Source organism: Myotis nattereri (genome assembly GCF_964212035.1).
Source record: "Myotis nattereri genome assembly, chromosome: 6".
NCBI classification, from domain to species: Eukaryota; Metazoa; Chordata; class Mammalia; order Chiroptera; family Vespertilionidae; genus Myotis; species Myotis nattereri.
In genome coordinates this window covers 28,400,738-28,423,309 of record NC_138081.1, presented here as the reverse complement: position 1 = coordinate 28,423,309, position 22,572 = coordinate 28,400,738, and the positions used below count along the sequence as shown (strand labels likewise).

Sequence of the window (22,572 nt, the reverse complement as noted above, 5' to 3'; positions counted from 1 at the left end):
AATGCATTCCTTTTTAATTAATAGAGCACCTATATGCTGAGTTCTCAGTTGTTGAGGTGGTCAATTAGAATAATAAGTCAAACTGAAAGTTAACAATAAGGCAAAAAAATGCCTCTAGCCATTTTTCTTCATGAAATGACACCAGGTGAAAGTCAAATGGACACAAAGCAGATGTGAAAATTATCTCACCTTAACAAAACTCCTGTCTTTTGTGGATTTGGGGGATGAAGAAGAGGGGGAGAAGGAAAAGGGCTAGGAATGAAAATTACTGAATCACAAATGGCAACCTTGCCTCCTCAGAAAAGGACCCCAGAAAAGGAATTCTCCCTGGAGGTATCTGGGAGCTGATATGTGCATGAGCATGGCTGGCCTGCGTGAGCCTTGGACTGCCATTCTTTTTAGGAGCCTGCAAAGCACTAGCTGTGCACCATCCTGGTATGGGAAGGGCAGCTCCCCCACATGAATCCTGGCAGGTAAAGCCTTTCAGTTGCCTATGGTAAGGCAACATTTATATGAAATGTGCAGAAGAGGCAAATCTATAGAAACAGAAAGATTAGTGGTTGCTTAGATCTAGGGGTGGAATGGAGAGTAACTGCTGCTGGGTAGGAGTGTCTTTTACCAAGGACTTAAATGTTTTAAGGTTAGATTTCAGCAATGGTTGCACAACCCCGTGAATCTACAAAGGAAGGAATTATTTATTTTTAATGGGTGGATTTTATGACATATCTTAATAAACTATATTTTAATACATGAGTTTAAAATATTCAGACACTTCTTGAAGGGGGTATGTCAGAGAATGATGACTGGGCAGAAATGACAATTTAACATTTACCTGCAGGATTCTTAAGACAATCTTTAGACAGTGTCCATTGCTTAAAGGAATCATGGCCAAGCAGAAGGATTATTGAGTTTATTATGTCATGTTTCTGGTTTAAGAAATTTCCTTTCAAATATGTGGTAACTATAATATTTTCTAACTAGAGGCCCGGTGCACAGATTCGTGCACTGGTGGGGTCCCTCATCTCGCAATCCGGGACCCCTTGGGGGATGTTGGACTGCCAGTTTTGACCCGATTCCCACAGTCCAGGCTGAGGGACCCCACTGGTGCACGAAATCTGTGCACTGGGCCTCTAGTATCCATATAAGATCTTTGGTTAATCTCTTCCCACCCTCTCCCTTTCCTCCTTCCCTCTGAGATTCATCAGTCTGTTCCACGTTTCTATGCCTGTGAATTGAGCATCTGCCCCCTGGTGGTCAGTGTGCATCACAGCTACCGGCCAAATGGTCAAACAGTCGAATGGTCGCTTAGGCTTTTATATATATAGACTAGAGGCCCAGTGCACAAAAATTTGTGCACTCGGAGGGGGGGGTGTGGGTGGGGGGGGGGGTCGCTCAGCCCGGCCTGTGCTCTCTCGCAGTCTGGAACCCCTCGGGAGATAATGACCTGCTGGCTTAGGCCTGCTCCCAGGTGGTAGAGGGCAGGCCCAATCCCTAGGTGCAGCCCCTGGTTGGGCTCAGAGCAGGGCCGATTGGGGAGTTGGGGCACCGCCCCTGTCATGCACAGAGCAGGGTGGATTGAGAGGTTGCGATGCCACCCTCAGTCACGCTCAGGGTAGGGCTGATTGGGGGGTTGGGGCACTGCCCCCTGTCACTCACAGAGCAGGGCCCATCACGGGGGTTGGGGCTCCGTACCCGGTAACGCACAGAGCAGGGTCGATCAGGGGGTTGGGGAACTGCCCCCTGTCATGCACAGAGCAGGGCTGAACAGGGGGTTGGGGAGCTCCCTTCTGTCACTCACAGAGTAGGACCAATCGGGGGGTTGGGACACCGCACCCTGTCACACTCAAGGCAGGGCTGATGGGGAGGTATGGCTCTACCCTGTCACACACAGAGCAGGGCCTGTGGGGGGTGGTTGGGGCGTCGCCCTCTATCACCCACAGAGCAGGGCCGATCAGGGGGTTGGGGCACCGCACCCTGTCACACTCAGGGCAGGGCCGATGGGGAGGTTATGGCTCTACCCAGTCACACACAGAGCAGGGCCGATCAGGGGGTTGGGACGCTGCACCCTGTCACACACAGAGCCGAAGGGCGATCAGGGGGTTGGGGAGCTCCCGCCTATCAGGCACAGAGCAGGATTGATCAGGGGGTTGTGGCACTTTCCCCTGTCAGGAACAGAGCAGGGCGGATAGGGAGGTTGTGGCCCCGCCCCCTGTCCACAGAGCCCCAGGGCGATCAGGGGGTTTGGGCGCTGCCCCCTGTCATGCTGATCCCGGTGCCGGGAGGCCTCACGGCTCCGCTGATCCCAGTGCTGGGAGGCATATTACCCTTTTACTATATAGAATAGAGGCCTGGTGCATGGGTGGGGGCCGGCTGGTTTGCCCTGAAGGGTGTCCTGGATCAGGGTGGGGGTCCCCACTGGGCTGCCTGGCCAGCCTGGGTGAGGGGCTGAGGGCTGTTTTCAGGCTGGTGGGTGACTGAAGCTCCCAACCACTCCTTTTTTTCTTTTTTTCTTTTTATTCTGGGCCAGCTTTAGCTCTGAGGCTCCAGCTCTTAGGCCTCCGCTGCTGAAAGCAGGTTTCTGGCCTTTGTTTACCTTCTGTATTTGAAACAATGTTCCGATCCTGCTGGCTCAAGCCCGGCGACTAAAGCAGGTTTCTGGGGTTTTGTTTAGCTTCTATATTTGTAACATAGTTGCTTAGAGTTTCAGCTCAGAGGCCGGCAGCGGCAGGTGGGGAACATTGGAGTCCTCCGTCACTGAAGCAAGCAAGCCTCATGATCGCTTTCAGCTGCCTGGCTGCCGGCCGCCATCTTGGCTGTAGTTAATTTGCATATCGCCCTGATTAGCCAATGGGAAGGGTAGCAGTTGTATGCTAATTACCATGTTTCTCTTTTATTAGATAGGATACCCCTAAAGGGGTATGATGAAGGACTTGAAATTTGGATTTTTTCGTTTTCTCTTCTAACAGATTCATATCAGTTTCAGTTAAAGATTTCAGAAGAGCAGGTAGGAATACTACCTGTTTTGGGTATAAAGCAACCCAAGTAATCTGCTCATAGTGCCCAATCCTTGAACTGATACTGACCAACTCGATGGTATTTTAAATGAGCTAATAAAATATTTTAATTATACTACTGAATTAATATCTAACCTTAATATATTATACATATTCTTTTAGAATGATTAGACCTATTATTATATAAAATAAAATACTAAATAATCCGATATTTGAATTTTTAGTAGCCTAAGCTTTGAAAAAAACTAGATGCCATCCAAGAAAGAGAACAGCATTAGGCTATTTAAAAGTGTTTCAGTTGGAAATAAATGTAGATATAGAGTGTGAGCTCCATAGGGACAAGGAACTTTGTTTCATGTACTTCAATATCCCTGGTGTAGAACAGTGCCTGGCATGGAGTAGATGCTCAGGGAGCAATTGAATGATTATGTACTTATCAAACATCAGCTCATATATTGATTTCATGACAGTGTGTAGAGCAGAAGAAGTCCTGTAAAGAAAAACATCTCTAATTTGGACAAGTAAATGCAGTTTACAGGAGACTTATGTGACATTTAGATAAAAGATTTACTTTATAAATTCAGTATTCCATGTGATGGCATCATTGTGGTATATTTAAATGAATAGAAAATTATAAAATGTAAGAATATAGCTGATATTAAGGTATTATTTTTGTGACTGTTTGAAAAGCCAAATAAATATATGTGAAGTATTAAAAGTGAAAGGATGAAGATAAAAAATGAATTATGTGCCTGCATGTCCGTGTATGGAGTAAACATTTAATCATCTACCTCCACCAATGACTCCATGACAATGTCATCTATGAAAGTATACTAGAGCCCTAGCTGGTTCTTCTCAGTGGATAGAGCATCAGCCTGTGGACTGAAGGGTCCCAGGTTCGATTCCAGTCAAGAGCACATGACCGGGTTGAGGGCTCCATCTGCAGTAGGCGTTGTGCAGGAGGCAGTCAATCAATGATTCTCTCTCATCATTGATGTTTCTACCTCTCTCTCTCCCTTTCCCTTCCTCTCTGAAATCAATAAAAATACATTTGGAAAAAAAAGAAAGAATACTAGAAATATTTTTATTTAGACAAGTAGAGGTCCGATGCATGAAATTTGTGCAAGAGTAGGCCTTCCTTCCCCTGGCTTCTGGCACCGGTTTCCCTCTGTCACCCAGGACCTGGGTTTCCCTCTGGCCACCAGCAGGCACCCAGGACCCAGGATTCCCTCGCAGCCCAGGCTTCGTCCGGAATGTCATCCAAAGGACGCCCCGAAGGACGTCCAATCAAATTAGCATATTACGCTTTTGTTATTATAGATTGTACATGCTGAACAAATTAGGGTTTGTGTTTGAGCTGTGGTTATAATTACAATTAGTACTGTTTCTTGATACTTTTCACTTAATAGTGTTTTAAATTAATCTTTTGAAATAAAAATAATTTGAGCATGGAGAAGGTGTCCTTAGAGTTGTATAAATATGGCAAAACATATGGCTCAGAGACATTGAGGATTGCTCCACACAGGATGAAAAACATTTAAGACATGACCAAACCTTAGTTGTCTATAGAAGCAAACCTTAGTTTTTTTTTATATAGTAGCAAAATGTGATTTATACACAAATATGCTGAAACATAATAAAATATTTTTTTTATTCTTTAAAATATATTTTTATTGATTTCAGAAAGGAAGGGAGAGGGAGAGGGAGATAGAAACATCAATTATGAGAGAGAATCATTGATTGGTTTCCTCCTGCACACCCCACACTGGAGATCGAGCCCACAACCTGGGCATGTGCCCTGACTGGGAATCAAACCGTGACCTCTTGGTTCAGAGGTCAACACTCAACCACTTAGCCACACTGGCTGGGCAGTACAGAATTATTTATAACAAAATGAACAGGACATCATTAAATTCATGTTGAATCATTTTTATCAGCCTATTCTCATTTCTTTACCTTTTCTATAAAACACAGATTATCTGTAAATGACAGTGTGGTTTTAACACAGACCATGTTATTTTAAAACTTCAAATATGGAATAAGCACAAGATACCAGCTCAACACGTTTTAAAGGACCCACAATTTGTTTACTTGATATAAATGGATTCTTCTTCTCCAACATTGTATGCTTTCTTCAAATTTAAGTACATCCCTTTGATGAGAGCAATTTCAAATGGGATTTTTGTATTTAACATCAAGCAGAAGTAATTGCCTTTTTCATTTTTGGTAGGCCTTTCTACCTAAACTCTCTTAGTTCATATATGCATTGACATTTACTGTTTTATTTACAAGTGTTTCTCAAGTTTCTCTCCTGGGCTTTCTATTCTAACCCCTCCTGCTTAGCAATTTCATGACTTTAAGTGGCACCTTATGTAGAAAATTGCTAGGCCTGTATATTCACCTAAACATTTTCTCACAGTGCTTATTAATGCATGGCTACTAGATTTTTTTTTCATATGGAGGACACCTCAAATTGAATATATCCCGAATTTTCTCTATAACATTTTCTACTATCTCCCACAGTTTTACTCATGTCACAGTATATTTTCAATCCTCTGGGTATAGGATCTAGTTTGATTGCTAATTCTTTCTACCCTGCTTATATTCACCCAATTCAATTAATTGTCAAGTCTTAGTGAGTTTTGCTAGTCTTTCTCTTATTTTGTCTTCTGTTTTCTGTGACCACCATTCTACTTTATGCTCCTTTCATCATTATTAGGTAATACCGAACAACTTCTGACTGGCTCTCCCATTTTTATTTCCACCCAATTCCACTGCGTGTTTTTCATTCTGCCTTTTTTATGCTCCTGTCTTTTCCCATGCCCAGTTCCCACCTCCCTGATCACAGGTCAACCAACCATGTGGAAGACATTGTTTTCTTTCATTGAATTCTCATAGCACTTACTTTGTACTTCTGTGATGACATGTCATTGTTGCTTTTTTATTCTAACAGTTTGTGTACATCCCCTGTTTCTTTCACAGCAGTGTACATTTCCTGAAAGAAGTATTTACGTCTGGGTCACTTTGTATCCTCCATACATTTCACAAGTTTTAGGCTAAACCATTGTGTTTAGTAAATAACTGAATTCATTCCATCCCTGATTATATATTGATTTATTTTTTGAATAAAATTTAGTTTACGGACAGTCTATTAGTATTATATCTAATGGCTAATTTAAAAACGTTTTTATGTTTCCCTAGTTTCTTGAATACTCATCCTTGTCAATTTTTTTAAATTGAAAGTGATTTTCTCTGATAGAATCTTCTATAAATTCTAAATGATTTATTTGCAGTCAAATAAATCTCTATCCCATTGTTTGATGATTGCTGAGATGAGAACCTAAAGTGTTGTCTTATCCTCTCTTCTTATACAGAAGAATATTTTTTTTGATCTGCAACAGTGGTCTCTCTTTGAACAATCTGCCCAAAATTACTTTACTTAGTTGGTTATTTTTGTGTGTGTGTGTTTTAAGGTATATTTTTATTGATTTCAGAGAGGAAGGGAGGGGGAGAGATAGAAACATCAATGATGAGAGAGAATCATTGATTGGCTGTCTCCTGCACATCCCAAACTGGGGATCGGGCTTGCAACCCAGGCATGTACCCTTGAGTGGAATCGAACCCAGGACCCTTCTGTTCTCAGGCCAGTGTTCTATCCACTGAGCCTAACCAGCTAGGGTGCTTTACTTTGTTTTAATAGCAACAAACACAAAGGTACAATGCTAAAGGCTGATTTATTGTTGAGTTCCCAAAGTGCAGAACAGAAGCTCTATGAATCTCCTGACCAAGAAAGGGATTCATTCCCCAAATCAGGAATAGGATGGAAATGAAAATAGTGTTCCAATAGTATCAACATGAGGGCAAGAGGGATTTTAGGATCAGGAAATGAGGGAGTTCAAGTCCAGTTGTGTCATATGAAAGAGGAAGAATGAGATGAGGCCCTCAGCAGAAACCATCACAGATTCTTCACAAGTAGCCCTTGTGGTCACACTGCCCTCTCATCATAAAGCAGATGTAACCCTAGTGTCCCTGCAAAGAGAAGTAAGTGTAGTGAATTACCTCTCCTATTTGAGAAGGAACAGAATTGTTGGAATTAGTTCATAAACATTTGACCAGAAAAGAGAAAGGTGTAAAAAGAAAAGAGGGGGGATGGTTTGGTTTTTATACATGCATTGATGAAATATTGTTAATCACGAAAAAATAGTGAAATGGGAGGTTATAGATAAGATATTCTGGGGTATCCAATACTTAGAGGATGAATTTATAAATTTTGAAATATGTATACCAAATATTACTGAAAAATTTTTCACCCAATTTTAAACTATTCTTGGGGTTTCTGTGTTAAAAATGTCTCCAAAATATCTTTTCCAAATGTCACTATTTTTATAAGCCTTGCTTTGTCACAAATTATGTTTCGTTTCTTTAAAAATACATTGAAATGTGTTATTTTGGTTAATTTTACTCAACACAATCCAAATATTTGCTTTTAGAGAAACTTCTAAAATCTGATTAAATTGCTCACAAGACTTTTTGAATATAAAAGTTATCACAAAACTTAAGCCTAAGTGGATTTGACATACAGATTTAATTTTCTTAATACACAGGTGGACAAAATACTTTCAAATTATTTGACAATATCTAACATACTGAAAATACGATGGTCTTCATTCTGAGGCAGGCTAAGCTTCTCTTAAAGGAATGGAATGTTCTTCAGTTATTCTTTTAAGTCTAGACATGTTTAAAGTTTCTCTTGAGTCACTGTCCAGAGACCTCTATTCTGCCTGTGCCCTTCAATGCCAGCCCATAGTGGGAACTCGGGAGGCAGGAGCTCTGCTCTGCATGTGCGTGAAGAGCCCAGCCCTCCAGAATAAGCCAAATCCTCACAGCAGTTTGGGGAGCCATGCTTTTCCTTGGCGTGTGCTCCATCCCGTTCTCCTTCCCCTACACCGTGTTGTCAGCGAACCTTTTCTTTTGAATCTGTTTTACCTCTTCTCTTGCTTTCTATCTTGGGGGTGAATTGGGGGCGTAGAGAGGGGTGGAAGCAGAAGGGCAAGAACTCCTTACCCAGCGACAACTCTCTTCAGCCTTAAGAATCTGAGAAATCCCAGAGTTACTAAATTATGGTTAAATATTGAAGACACTGCTGTGTAGTGCATGAGTTGTTTTCTGTGTTTAAAAGAGATTTGTTTCAAAGAAAGGGTTTGAACCCAACTGTTGTCTGTGAACTGAGAATTCACCTGTCAGGGATTATGTCAATTGCTTTGTTTGAAGGGGGACTGAGTATACATTAAAGCAAATGAGAGAGAAAAAAAATCTCTGGTTAGAACAACTTTTGTATTGGCTCTTCAAAGTTTATCTTAAAATAAATTTCCAAAAACTAAGCACAGCATCAAAAATATGTAAACCACTGCATGATTACTTTTGATGTTTTAAAATCTCAGATGGAAATCGTCTCCAGTCCTTCCTGAAAAAAAAGCATTCTGAACCATTTCTCATTGTTGGTTCCAAAAACTCCAGATATTAGGAAAAAACAGAAAATCACTTAAGCAAACTTAAACTATGGTAAACACATACTCATTAGCAAAAGCAATGGTAGATTGTATATTCATAAATCCTAAAAACACATTAAAAGAAGGATGGCTGGCTTAAAATAATGTTATGTACTCATTAAAAGTACTTTATGTCAGTTTATGAAAGTAAATCTCTATGCAACATCTTTATTTACTTGAATGTTTCTGTTCTATTTCAAAAGGTAGAGCGTGTGAAAAAATTAAAGAGATCTCACAGCTTCAAGACAATTTGTTTTCAAATTGGTTATTAATAATAAACAAGGCTACTGTGTTGAAATAGAAGTTTTGAGAAATGTGTCATAATAATCAAGACAGAACACAAAAACTTCTGAGAGTAGGGACCATGTTTATGTTTTGTCAACAGCCTGTCCTCAGCCAGAAATGAGTGAAATGCTACCCTTTCCTTTCAGAGTCATAGTTATCAGTAGAAACATCGCTTTTCCTGCTTTGGTATTTTTGCATTTGGTGGTTTGTTACCACCAGTAAAGGGGCAAGAAGATTCTGTAACAGAGTCCTAAAGAGAAATTTGGTAAAATTTTGCTCAAATTTAATTGCTCTCTTTGATTTGTTTTTAAAGTTATGCAATATTTATTTTTATTTTTAAAATATGTTTTATTGATTTTTTACAGAGAGGAAGGGAGAGGGATAGAGAGTTAAAAACATTGATGAGAGAGAAACATTGATCAGCTGCCTCCTGCAGGCCCCCTACTGGGGATGTGCCCGCAACCAAGGTACATGCCCTTGCCAGGAATTGAACCTGAGACCCTTCAGTCCGCAGGCCAACGTTCTATCCACTGAGCCAAACCGGTTCAGGTTAAAGTTATGCAATATTTAATGCATTCAAAGAATATGTATAATTTTCATATAGAGTGTAAAGCAAAGTAAAATTAATACTCATGAATCCCTAAAATAAAGTCTAAATGTTACCTATTACTTTGACACCGTCTGTATAGTAGTCCACTTGATCACATTCCCTACTTTTCTTTCCCAGAGGTTATTAAGATGTTGACTTTTTTGTTAGTTACCACTGTTAATTGAGGCTTAGACTTACTACTTAGCCATATATATATTTACAAGTAAAATTGTATTTGATTTTTTTTTGTTTTGTGTTTTATAAAAATTGCGTCATATATCTAGAGTTTGAATTTTCATTCAAATTTTATTTCTAGGATTTGTTAATGAGATTTCATAGTTATCAGTAATTTGTGTTTGTCACTGTATAATATTCTACTATGCTATTTCACAGTTTACTTATTTATTTGTACCAGTCATGGTTTTCTCAGGAAAACAATCCACTCTATATCCAATAGTTTCAGGACTAACATGACTTTTGAAAGAGATGGGGGGGGGGGGCGGGACTTTAGGAAAATTACCATGTATGGGCAGTATAGATGTAAGCCTGAAACCTGCCTGCACCTACATCTGGGAGGTTATGGAGAGGTCTGTGGGGCTCCCATATCCACCCAGTGGGAGATCATGTAGAGGTCAGTAAAGCAGTCTGACCACCAATGGCTTGCCAAGAATAATGGAATACAATTGTCCATCTTCCGATTCTCATGCAACTTGCAGTTATTGACAAAATCCAACACGAAAGGAAGAATATGTGGGGAAAAATCTGGGAATTGTTTCTGAGACATAAACAAGTGCTGGTATGGTATCCATTTGACAGCACACCATGCTTGAATTAATGGGCATTTCTCCCCAGTTACTTTTACACTTCAAGTACTGAGACTTTGAATATTCTTGTACATGTGCTCACATTTCTCTAGAGATTTTACTAGGTTTACTGCATTCACACAGTTTTAATGCATTTACAGACATTTACAAGACATTGCCAAATGGTTGTGTCTGTTTACATTCCTACAAGCAGGGTCTACCAGTCTCCATGGCTCCACATTCTGGCCTTTGTTTGCTTTCTGACGTCTTCATTTCTGCCATCATAGCGTATGCAAAATGCTATCTCATTGTCGTCTTAAATTGATTTTTGTTTAAATTCTAATAAGGTGACGTGTTCATAAATCTTTTGCCATTCTGCTCTTTTGTGAATGACATTTTTATGGTTTTATCTACATATAATGTCTTTTCCTTACAGTTTTTCACTTATTTTTGTAAACTAATGCTATATTAGTAACATGTAATAGAAATAGTTTCTAACTTTGTAACATATTTTCACCTACTTTGTAGTGTATTTTAATTAATGGATATTCTTCATTTTAACTGAAGTTTTATTTTACAGGTAGGAGACTTTAATGTCTTGTTTTAGTAGGCTTAGGCATTATTTCCCTCTATTTTCATCTTAGAAATTGTAAATTGTTGCCTTTCACACCTAAGTCTATAATTCATCTTAATATATATTTTTCGTTATAGTTAAGGAAATATTTTTCTTTTTCTTACTATGGATAGTCAGTTTTGCTATGTGTTGAATAGGTCCTTCTTTTCTTGGCATAGTCACAGTTTCCTATTATTGCTGTAACAGTCACTGCCAGCTTAGTGGCTTAAAACACAACACACTTATTATTTTACAGTTACAGAGGTCAGAAGTCTGAAATGGTAATGATAGGCTACAGTCGGGTGTTGGTAAGGCTGCAGTCCTCTGGAGGCTCCAGGGGAGCATCTGTTCCTTGACTTTTTCAGTTTCTAGAAGCTGCCCTTATTCTTTGGCTCAGGGCTGGCCCCTTCCAAAATGGAATTGTACCACAGCAACCTCTGACTCTGCTGCCTTCTTCTTAAATTTATGTGGGGGTTGCACACAGCTGGATCATCCAGGATAATCTGTTCATCTCAGAACTCCTAATTCAATCACAATTGCAGTGTCCCTTTTGCAAGCTAACATATTTGCAGATCCTGGATATTAGGACATGGCTATCAGTAGAGGACCATTGTTCTGTGTCAGTGGTCAGGAATGTCACCTGTACCATATAGAACTTTAACATCAGCACAAGTCTGTTTCTGTATTCCATTGTTCTGTTGTCTGTCTATGCCCTAAGTCTAGGACTACACTTACACACTATCATAACTGACGCAGCTTTATCATGAATCTTGTATGTCATAGGAATAGCCTTAAGTTATTCTTCTGCTTCAGAATGTTTTGGCTATTCTTGGTCTTTCACCTTTTCATATAAATGTTAGAATAAGTTGATAAATTTATTAAAATCCTATTGTGTTTGTAATTAGAATTGCTTTGAATTTATAGGTGTGATTGAGAACACCAGAAATCTATGTAAACAGTGTGGTTTCCAATTCATTAACATGACCTATCTCAATTTATTTATATTCATTAGATGGCTTTATTAATGTATTTTCTATATTTTAGATAATCTCCATAAATAGTGTGACCATACATAGTTAAATTTATTCTTAGGAAGTCTATTTTCACTTTTTACTGCTGTCCTAGATAACATCCCTTAATTTTTTTCTAATGATATGTTTTGGTATACACTTGAATTTTTTATATTGAATTTGTATAAAACACCTTGCTAAATTACTTGAATAATTCTGTAATTAATTAAAGCTTTTTATGTACTTAATTATATAAACCATAAATGGTACTTGTTTTTTACTTACAAACACTAATAACATTTACTTTATGCCATGATTTGAACTATCAACAATAAGTAGAACACCAAGAAGATGAATCTTTACTTTGTTTCTGATATTATTTTACTAATTAAGTATACTATTCTTACTGGTTTTCAGTAGAAACCTTTTTTGGGTAGAGGAAACTTTTACTCATTTTGAAAATGATATTTTTTATAATGATTGAATTTTATAACAGTATTTTTCTGTTCAAATAAAATGTTAACTTTTTTTCATTAATTTGTTAATGAGCAAATTGCAATTGGGGGTTATAAATCTTAAACTACCTATGTACCTATCTATGATAAAGATAACTCCAACATCATGTTTGTGTGTATGTGTGTGTGTTTTGTTTTGTCTTTTTTTGTATACAACAGGCCTTGGTTATGCTACTGTTTTGTTGAATAGGTTTTGTTTCATGAGTGGATTTGGTCTATAAATTCCCTTTTCTGATTTGGTTTTGGTATCAAGGTTATGCTGGCCTCCTGAAGTGCGTTGGGGCAATTTCCCTACTTCTTTCTCTGAAATAGTCTACATAGATTGGAATAATATATTTCCTAAAGCTCTAGTGATACTCCTTTATACAACTGCTTGGGACTAGTATTTCATGGTAGGACATTTCATTATGATATATATTGAAAATATTTATGTGAGCTTTCAACTTTCTAATTTATTTTTTCTCCATTCTTAATTGAGGCACTGTTTACATACAGAGAAATGCACGGGTGATAAGTGTGGAGCTTGATGAGTTTTGGACAAAAAATATACTATACCGTCAATGAAATAGAGAACAGTTTCATCACCTCAGACATTTCCTTCATGTGACTTTCCAGCCATTCAACCCCAACTTCAGTTCTCAATAGGCAGCCACTCTTCTGAATTCTAACACTGTGTACTCTTTTTGCCTCTAATATTTTGTATTAATGGAATCTAACATGAGATAGTCTTTCATATCTGACTCTTTCATTGAACATAAATGTTGGTGACATACATTCATGCTTTGTATCAATCAGTAACTACTTCATTTCTGTTTATGCATTAATTTGTTGATCCACTTTTCTTGGATGAGCATTGGTTTATTAATTTAAAAGGGATTGTGAGCCGAAACCGGTTTGGCTCAGTGGATAGAGCGTCGGCCTGCGGACTGAGGGGTCCCAGGTTCGATTCCGGTCAAGGGCATGTACCTGGGTTGCGGGCACTTCCCCAGTGGGAGATGTGCAGGAGGCAGCTGATCGATGTTTCTCTCTCATCGATGTTTCTAACTCTCTATCTCTCTCCCTTCCCTCTGTAAAAAATCAATAAAATATATTTAAAAATAAAAAAAAATAAAAGGGATTGTGAATAAGATGCCATATATATTCTTGTGCAAGTCATTTTGTGAATATATGCATTTATTTCTCTTGGTTAAATACTTATGTATAGAATTACTGGGTCATATTGGAGCTTTATATTTAAATTAATAAAGAACTGCCAACTTCTTTCCAAAGTAGTTAGTTAGTTGTTTCATTTTAAACTGCCAACAGTGATTGCTCCAGAAGTTCCACATTTTCATCAACATTTGGCCTTTTTTCTTTTCTTTGTTTTTTGTTGTTGTTGTTGTTGTTGTTATTATATCAATTCTGATGTGCATGTGTGTGTGTTCAATTATCAACTTGTTGGAGTTCTTTATAGATTCTAGATATTAGTCATTTTTCAGATGTATGCATAGGGAGTATTTCTCTCCATCTGTGGCTTGTCTATTTAACTTTTTAACGGTTTTTAGATCAGCAAAAGTTGTAGTGAGTGCTCTTTGCTTTCCAGTTAGGTAACATTTCCCAGCTTAAGTTTGCAATGACATTCTTATATGCTTTCTCCCTAGAATCTTTATAATTTTAGCTTTTATGTTTAGATCTATGGTAGATCTCAAAATAAGTTTTGCCTTAAAAGTAAGGCATATATTTTTGTTTTTGTTTTGCATATAAATATCCAATTGTTGTAGCACCACTAGTTAAAAACACTTTACTTTTCAAATTTATTGCTTTGGCACCTCTGTTGAAAATCAGTTGACCATTTATGTGTGATCTGTCTGAACTTTATACTGTTCAATTTATCTATTTGTCTATGGGCACACAATCCATACTCCAGTACAGTATTGAATACATGTGGTAAGAGCAGAAATCCTTTTTTTACCCTGAAAGTAGTAGCAATGCATTATTTTCTCACCATTAAGTATATTTCTTACTGTGGAAAATTTTTGTTTTAGAAGGCACTTAGTTAATTTTATTTACTTTGTCCTTAATCCCCCAGATTATTTTTTGAAACATTTTAAGCCTTGTGTATTTCTTAAATCAGTTACTGATTATCCTAGTGATTTGGTTTGATAATATTCCTTTTAGTAGATAACAACATACTCTGATAAGTGCTCTTAGTTCACTTGTTTTCAACCATGTTTCAGGATGAATAAAAAAATTGGATAGACCTCCCCCACACTGTTCCACTTAGACAAACTGTTTTGTATATATGCTCTATCTGCAGTGTTTTAAACTTTTCTTTATGCATCCAAATCCTTTATTTGCTGATCCTAAAATCAACTCTTTAACACAGAGAATCTAAGACTAAAGAAAATTTGAGTCTCTTTTTCTACCCATCATGACATTTGCAATAGAATATAGAGGGCAATGCTTAACAAACATTAATATCAAGTTTTGTTTTAAACATCAATTTTAAAGATTAACTTTTGAAATTTTGAAAATGCATAGACATGTTAAAATCATTTGTTTCAAATGTGACTAGTAAAAATTGCCTTTAGAAACTTTTTAAACCATCGTGCTTCTCCCTACTTTCTTAAATAAGTGAGTTATTTATTTGATATAGTAAATGATAAGTTTAGCATATTACTAATTTGGCATTCATTTAGGAAGGGACATCCCTTTTAAAATAGATGCCAGATTAGAGGTCTGAAATAGATTTCTATGTGTGTGTGTGTGTGTGTGTGTGTGTGTGTGTGTGTGTCTGTGTGTGTGTGTGGTGTGGTGTATATGCATATAGCATAACTCTCTTCTCAGTGGTGAAGCTTGAAATGCCCATAACCCCTTAATTATTCTTGGTGCAAATTCTTCTTCTTCTATGCCTTAAAACCACCATTCTATTGATTTTGTTTCCTAGTTCAATTTTGTGGGGAAATTGCTTGGACCAAGAGGAAACTCCTTGAAGAGGCTACAGGAAGAAACAGGTGCTAAAATGTCTATCCTGGGCAAAGGATCAATGAGAGACAAAGCAAAGGTACTGAACTTTGAATTTGATATTTAACACGCACAGGAGGTTACCTGTACCACTGACGGCCAAATTTACAAACACATCTCAATGGTTCTCCCATCATTTCCTATGAGTTTCACCTTCTGCTGCCACTCTGTTGCCTTTCAGATATGCCCTCTATTTACATAAAAACAAATTATCAGCCCTTTTTTTTCAGAATATGTAATTCTGTGTTTTTATTCTTTCTAATCCTTGGTGTAGGTTATAATCAAATGTTTTTACTTTTTGAGCATCTTCTGTGGGATGTTTCTATATGTGTATGCTTATTTTCTTTAATTCCCTGATCGGATCCCTTTTCTCTCTTCCACTGTGTCACCTAATCACATTCATCTTATCCCTCTGCTCTATGTCACTTTGATCTTTTTATCAGAGGCAACTTTATATACTTATCTCCCAATCTAAGAGAGTTCCACTTTTAAAAAATGTTTCAATGATATTAAACAACTTACCTGGCCCCACAAGAACAATAGCCTAAGAAATATATCAACTTTGATGTTTGAAATGATTTATTGCACATCTGAACTTTATCATTTCTCCATTTTATAAATTGATAGCAATTGTCCGTGTGTTAGAATTCAACACTTTGGAAAATAAGTATTTCTAGGGATGTACTCCTAAAGGATCATTTAAAATTCATTGAGAAATGGTGGATGTTTTATGGTATTATCATTTGACTACGCCATACTTTTTTAATTTGTTTGTTATGGAAAATAAAGTGTTCATATATTTTTGTGACTATGGTATTACTTAGACAATTGCTTAGGAATTGTGTCTTCTAACTATTAATGGAACATCTTAAATGAAGGAATTTATAATGAGAAATATCACCGAACTGGTGCATGTTGCATACATAACGTCTTTTACCTTAATTGTAGTAAGTCTATATATGGAGTTTGAGGCAGACTCTCCAAATGATGCTTTGTTTGAAAGGATTGATAGTCCATTCCATACATTTCAAAAGGGATGCTTCTTACTAGTCTCTTATTTTAAGTAACTTTTGGTTACTCTATACAGTATATAATTGCAAAAGTAACTACATTCTTGTCAATTCTCCTGCCTGTAGATTCTCTGAGTACATGTAGAAGAAATAATAAAAGTATTTAAGAGGTGGTAACCCCAGTTATAAGCTTTAACCCTCCTCCAAAAAACTAGATTTTCTATAGATGAGGACAGAATGACACCATAATCTATATCTGTTTGTTGTATATTGTTTGATATTGTTTTTTGTTATATTTTCTCCAGATATCTCACACTCCTACAATATAAACTTGGTATTGTGTGTTTTCGATCTTTGACATATTCTTCAAGATTTAGATCAGATATCTCCCCAGTAGGGCTTTCCTGAACAACTATAACAGGCTAATTACTCTATTTTCATGTCATACATTTTACTGACATTTTCTGTTTTTCTCCTTAAACTATAAGCTTCCACTGACCAGATAAATGTCCCAGTCATTTTTGCCAACCAGGGGTTTTCATGCAGATGGCTGTATATTTTTTACTCACGAATCTTTTACATATACACTTGGACATTTTTTCCTCTTCATAAAGTTTTAAATTGGATACCTTTCCCCTGTGAGCATATTAGGTACCGGCATGAATATTTAAAAATTTAGCATGAAGAAAATATGCTTCTATTAAATTTCTATTAAGTTTAAATTATAGATATTACCTGTTATTTAAGGTCCTGTTTTTCATTGATTACTTTTTGGCGGTTCATCACGTTTGGCTATGCTTTGTGTATTTATATTGTTTCTTTACAAAATAAAAACATTTAATGATAACAGTAGCAATAATAATAATAATAATAATAATAATAATAATGTATTACATTATAAAATTCATTTCTTTAGAATATAGATAAGTCCTTAACTGCAAGGGGTGTTGGACACACAGCTGAAATGAAAGTACACACATGGGGCCAAAACCGGTTTGGCTCAGTGGATAGAGCGTCGGCCTGCGGACTGAAAGGTCCCCGGTTCGATTCCGGTCAAGGGCATGTACCTGGGTTGCGGGCATATCCCCAGTAGGAGATGTGCAGGAGGCAGCTGATCGATGTTTCTCTCTCATCGATGTTTCTAACTCTCTATCTCTCTTCCTTCCTCTCTGTAAAAAATCAATAAAATATATTAAAAAAAAAAAAAAACAGTACACACATGGGTACATAAAAGTTTACCTTAGTAAACACTTTAAAATTAAAAAAAAAATCATTGGTAAATTTTAGATTACTACGCTGATATTTGCTTCTCTGCGACATTTCCTGAACAGGCAGGAATATTTCATATGATTTTCTTTTTCTAACATATACATAAAACTCAATGGATTTTGCACTGTAAGTGTGTATGTGTTTATGTATATACACAGCCACACAGGCATATATTTATGCATTAATTGAAGTAATTACTAGACATACTGTGTGCCATTCACCATTCTAGTTGACAGGTAAAAATGGGACAAAAATTGTTTTCCTCTTGGAGCTTACATTCCAGTGGGAGAAGCAGACAGTATACAAGTGAATAAACACATTTTATACTTTCAGGCACTGATCATTATTATGGTATAGGCCCAGTGCATGACATTTGTGCACTGGAGGGGGGGGAGGGGAGGCGAGGGGCTCAGCCTGGCCTGTGCCCTCTTGCAGTCTGGCACCCCTTGGAGATATCCAACTGCAGGCAGGGAGCGGTCCTAAGCTGGCAGGGGGACATCCCCTGAGGGGTCCTTAGCGCTTCCATAGAGGTGAGGAGGCAAGAGATACTCTCGCCACTGCCACTGAGCTTGCCAGCCGTGAGCCCAGCTTCTGGCTGAGCGGGGCGCTCACCCTGTGTGAGTGCACTGACCACCAGGGGGCAGACACTCAAGGGGGCAGCTCCTGCATTGAGTGTATGCCCCCTGGTGGTCAGTGCAAACCATAGCGACCAGTCGTTCCACCGTTAGATCAATTTGCATATTAGCCTTTTATTATATAGGACTAGAGGCCTGATGCATGAAGATTCGTGCAAGAATAGAACTTTCTTTTCCTGGCTGCTGGCACTGGCTTTCCTCCAGCACCCAGGACCCGGGACTTTGCTCTGGCCACCGCCTCCTGTCTTTGCTCTGGGATGGAGCCACCTTCCCCCTTTGCTCCAGGCTGGAGCCACCTCTTGCCTGCTCTGGCCAGCTCCATGGCCACCGCAGCTGGCCCTTGGTGGCTGGCCAGGGCTTGTGGGAGGCTTCACTTCCTTCATCGCTGGGGTGATGAAGGAAGCCAAGTGTCCCACCCGAAGGAAGCCAAATGTCCCGCACACTCCGGCTGTCTCCGTGGCTCTGGCCGGTGCTGCCATCTTTGTGGCTATGAGTGCTGCCATCTTTGCGGCTATGAGTGCTGCCATGTTTGTGGCTATGGGCACTGCCATCTTTGTCGTGGAGTGACAGTTAATTTGCATATCAGCTTTTTATTAGTATAGATTAAAATAAAACAGAGGATGGGCAAAGAGGTTACTTATGGTGGGAACAATATTTTGATACAATGATCAAGGAGGACTCTGCATAATGAAAAGGAACCAACGATAGAAAAATCAGAAGTGAGAGATAGAATTCCAGGTGCAATGACTCTAAAGGAGAATCTGTATTTTTATCTGTATCCACATCTTTGTAACTATTATGACAACTGTAGCCATATCTTTGTTTATAACTATGTTTATTCCCATTTAGCTACCACCTTATTTCTTTGCTCACCTTTATAGCAAAACTCATTGAAAGAGTTATTTACACTCAGTTAACTCTCATGAATTCTTTATTGTTTTTTCCTCAGTCCTCATGACTGGCTCCTCTTTCTCGTCCAGCCCTGCAAACCCAGGGATTAGTCTTCAGACTACTTTCTTCCCTTTTGTGATCTCATACCATTATATGTATGCATATATTTATGTAAGAAGGTGTATGCATATGCATGTATATTAATGGAATACATATGTATTATATATTTAACTACACATATTACATCATATATTTACCCATATATAAAATAAATATAAATGCCACATAGAGAGAGGGAGAATAAACCAAGATATTAAAAGAGAGAGCTAGAAATATTTAGAGAAATAACTTTGCCAACTTTTAGGGCCTCAGTGAACACAATATGAATCATGTAAGTCTTGAGATTAAAGAATACCCCCTCTTTTTGTTTTTTTGTTTTGTTCAAAGGCAAAACTCATTGAAAAAGGAAATGAAAAACCACTTGTATAAATTGAATGGCGCTTGGTAGCTCAAGCCTACATAAGTTAGTGGTGTTTGTTTGAAGATTATATCAGCAGGCATTAAGGAGCTTAATATACACAGCTAGTCTGTTTTTCAGAATTGTATTCAACAAATACATATTCATCCATCCATGCATACATACATACATACATATATACATAAACAGTTGACTCACTGAAGCATACCAGGTGCTCCTTGTGCACCTGCAGGCAAAGCCTGGGTCAGCATCTCTTCTGAAGCCCCATAGTCAGATACCTTTGCAGACTAACTGGTTTAATAACCTTGCTTATAATTACTGTCTTAGCTCAACTTTCTAGGAAATATGCAGATGCTTCTCTGTGCTGGGTATACTGCTGGGATGCTACCCAATGTATGTCATAAATTTGATCTTTACCTTGAAGGAGATATTTGAATAGTTGTCTAAGTCAGCACCAAATAACTGTGCAAAAATATTTCTTACATATTTGCTATAGTCCAACTGTAGATAAATATAGAAAATAAGAATTAGACATGACTCAAGCCCTCACAGAACTTAATTAAATGGCCTGATCTGGTTAAAACTTTGTTTAAAAAAAGTAAGAAATTGTCAATTATTTGAATCAGTAGGTGAAAGAATGATAAACTCATTTGGTTTTGTTTTTATAGGTCTAACAAGACTTTTTAATATTTAGAAAAATTCAAAGTTTTAAGATTTGTTACAGGATCATCATAAAATTAACTACATAATATAAAAAATAGTTCTAGAGTTCTGGTGTAGTAAGAAGATTATAACAAGTTGAATGTTTTTATTCATTATTTTTGTTTTTGGCAGTGATGGGCAAACATTTATTTTTAGTTTGTTATACCTAGCGAATAACTCTACATGCAAAGAAAGAAAACAAAAATGAAATAAAATGTAGTAGTATCCAAGATAACACCAGTAACAAAATCATACCTTATATTCATGAGTTTGTTCCCAAATAGGTCAAATCCCAAAATATGTGAACTCCTTCTATTCAATCTAAAACCATCTAGCAATCTTGAAGAGAAGCTAAATTTTCATTTGTGTTGATCAAAGGTACCTTAGAACATCTAGAAAGTAAAATATACAGTATGTTTGCAGTATTTGAAAATACCTGAGGAATTTAACTGGCAGTGCAGAAATGTCTTTAAAGTCTAAGTTCCTAGTGCACCATATGCCCAGCTGGTTCTAAATAACCACACATCTGCCGGCTTCTCTAACAGCAGCTTCTGAGGATTCTTCAGGGGTAACTGACTTTAGCTTCAGATAGAGTTGCTATTTTTTAGTGATGTGGATGGCAAAGATGGGGAAGAAGAGAGGAAACAGTGGTTCCACAGTCTTATCTTTTTAAAAAAATATATTTTATTGATTTCAGAGAAGAAGGGAGAGGGAGAGAGAGATAGAAACTTCAGTGATGAGAAACAATCATCTATCAGCTACCTCTTGCACGCCCCCTACTGGGGACCGAGCCACAACCCTGGCATGTGCCCTTGACCAGAATCAAACCATGACCTCCTGGTTCATAGGTCAACTCTCAACCACTGAGCCACGCTGGTCTGGCTACAGTCTTACCTTTAAAAAGAGTGAGAAACAAACATATTATGTCCAAGGGAAAAAGATTAGAGAGATTTGAGAAAATCAGACAAGGGCTGAACACTCCCAGGTAAGAATGAGGAAATAGCAGGAAATCATGAAATCATACGATTTGCATGCTTTTCTATTGTTCTTAAGTGGAAATCACAAATGGCCACGTTGCAAATAAAGTGCTTTTGAAATGAAAGGTGTTTTGGCACACTATTAATAAGCTTGGTCAAAATTATGGCATGTGGTTTTAAAACATGTGAGTTAAATATATGTTCAAAGCAAAGCGCTGTTTGGTAGTGTTTTATTTGACAATGTGTGATAATTCTCCAGGCAAGTCTTTCTCTCTTTGATATGCTAATAACAAGTGCAGTTTCTATTTCATAGCATGTCATGTATTTGGTGATGGCAACTATAGTAAATCCTTTCTGATTTCATGGCACAATTGATTTTCATCAACAATAAAATCAGCTAAAAATCTTCAAAGTAATGCGGCTGCCTGGTGGGCAATGGGAGAGTGCACCCCTCACCAGACATCCTATCTCATTTGGCTTCTGGGCTAATGCCTCACATCAAACAGCCTGGTAGTCTCTCAGATCCTGAGGGGTGAGGCCGTGCTCACTGCTTGTCATTCAGCCTGGGGTTGGTTACATAGACTCCTGTTTCAACTCTTTAATATCCCCAACAACAAAGCAATTTGTAATCCCACAAAATCAAGAGCCTAGATACTCTGATTTTCATTTTAGCTGTGTCCCTGATAATCTGTCCAGTAGATCAACAACATTTCTTTCTCAAGATTTCTGCCTCGCTCATCTTGGCTTCCAAACAGAGACAGAGAAATAAGCATAATACTGTACTGTGCTTGACTATCACTTGAATTTGTGAAGAACAAAGAGTGTATCATAAATTACAGGTAGGTAGGGTTTTGACTTTTGGCTTTTTACTGTATTCTTCTGTTTCTCTTATCTGAATTCTGAGAACTTACAGTAACATAGCCCACTTGAACAGGAGCAGATGTCATGAGCAACATTTTGTTATATATATATATATTTTGTGAGGACACACTGAAACCTGTGTTTCCATGGTGAACCAATACAATATTATTTCAACCTATGATATATTTGGATTGCAAGTGACCAAACCATCATAATAGTTAAGTTTGTGTTGAAGAGTGAAATATATCATGATATTAGTGAGAAATAATTTTTCACATTAGCATCTTCAACCATTTTATATACAGTCATTCACTATAATGTGCTTTGATCTTTGAAAAAAAACTAAAAGTCATAAATCTACTCATGCT

The 22,572-nt window shown here is 37.7% G+C and overlaps 1 protein-coding gene across 10 annotated transcripts in view; it reads left to right on the top strand.

Annotated features, from left to right (window-relative positions):
* KHDRBS2 (KH RNA binding domain containing, signal transduction associated 2) overlaps positions 1-22,572 on the top strand; it is a 551,961-nt gene that overhangs the window by 155,636 nt on the left and 373,753 nt on the right. For all 10 annotated transcript variants that reach the window (XR_013996149.1, XR_013996150.1, XR_013996151.1 and 7 more), the window contains exon 3: positions 15,305-15,421. Coding sequence is in view for 4 of the 10 variants with exons in the window: in XM_081094152.1 (XP_080950278.1) it covers positions 15,305-15,421 (117 nt within the window). In the remaining 6 variants the exon portion in view is untranslated. The remainder of the gene's footprint in view (positions 1-15,304; positions 15,422-22,572) is intronic.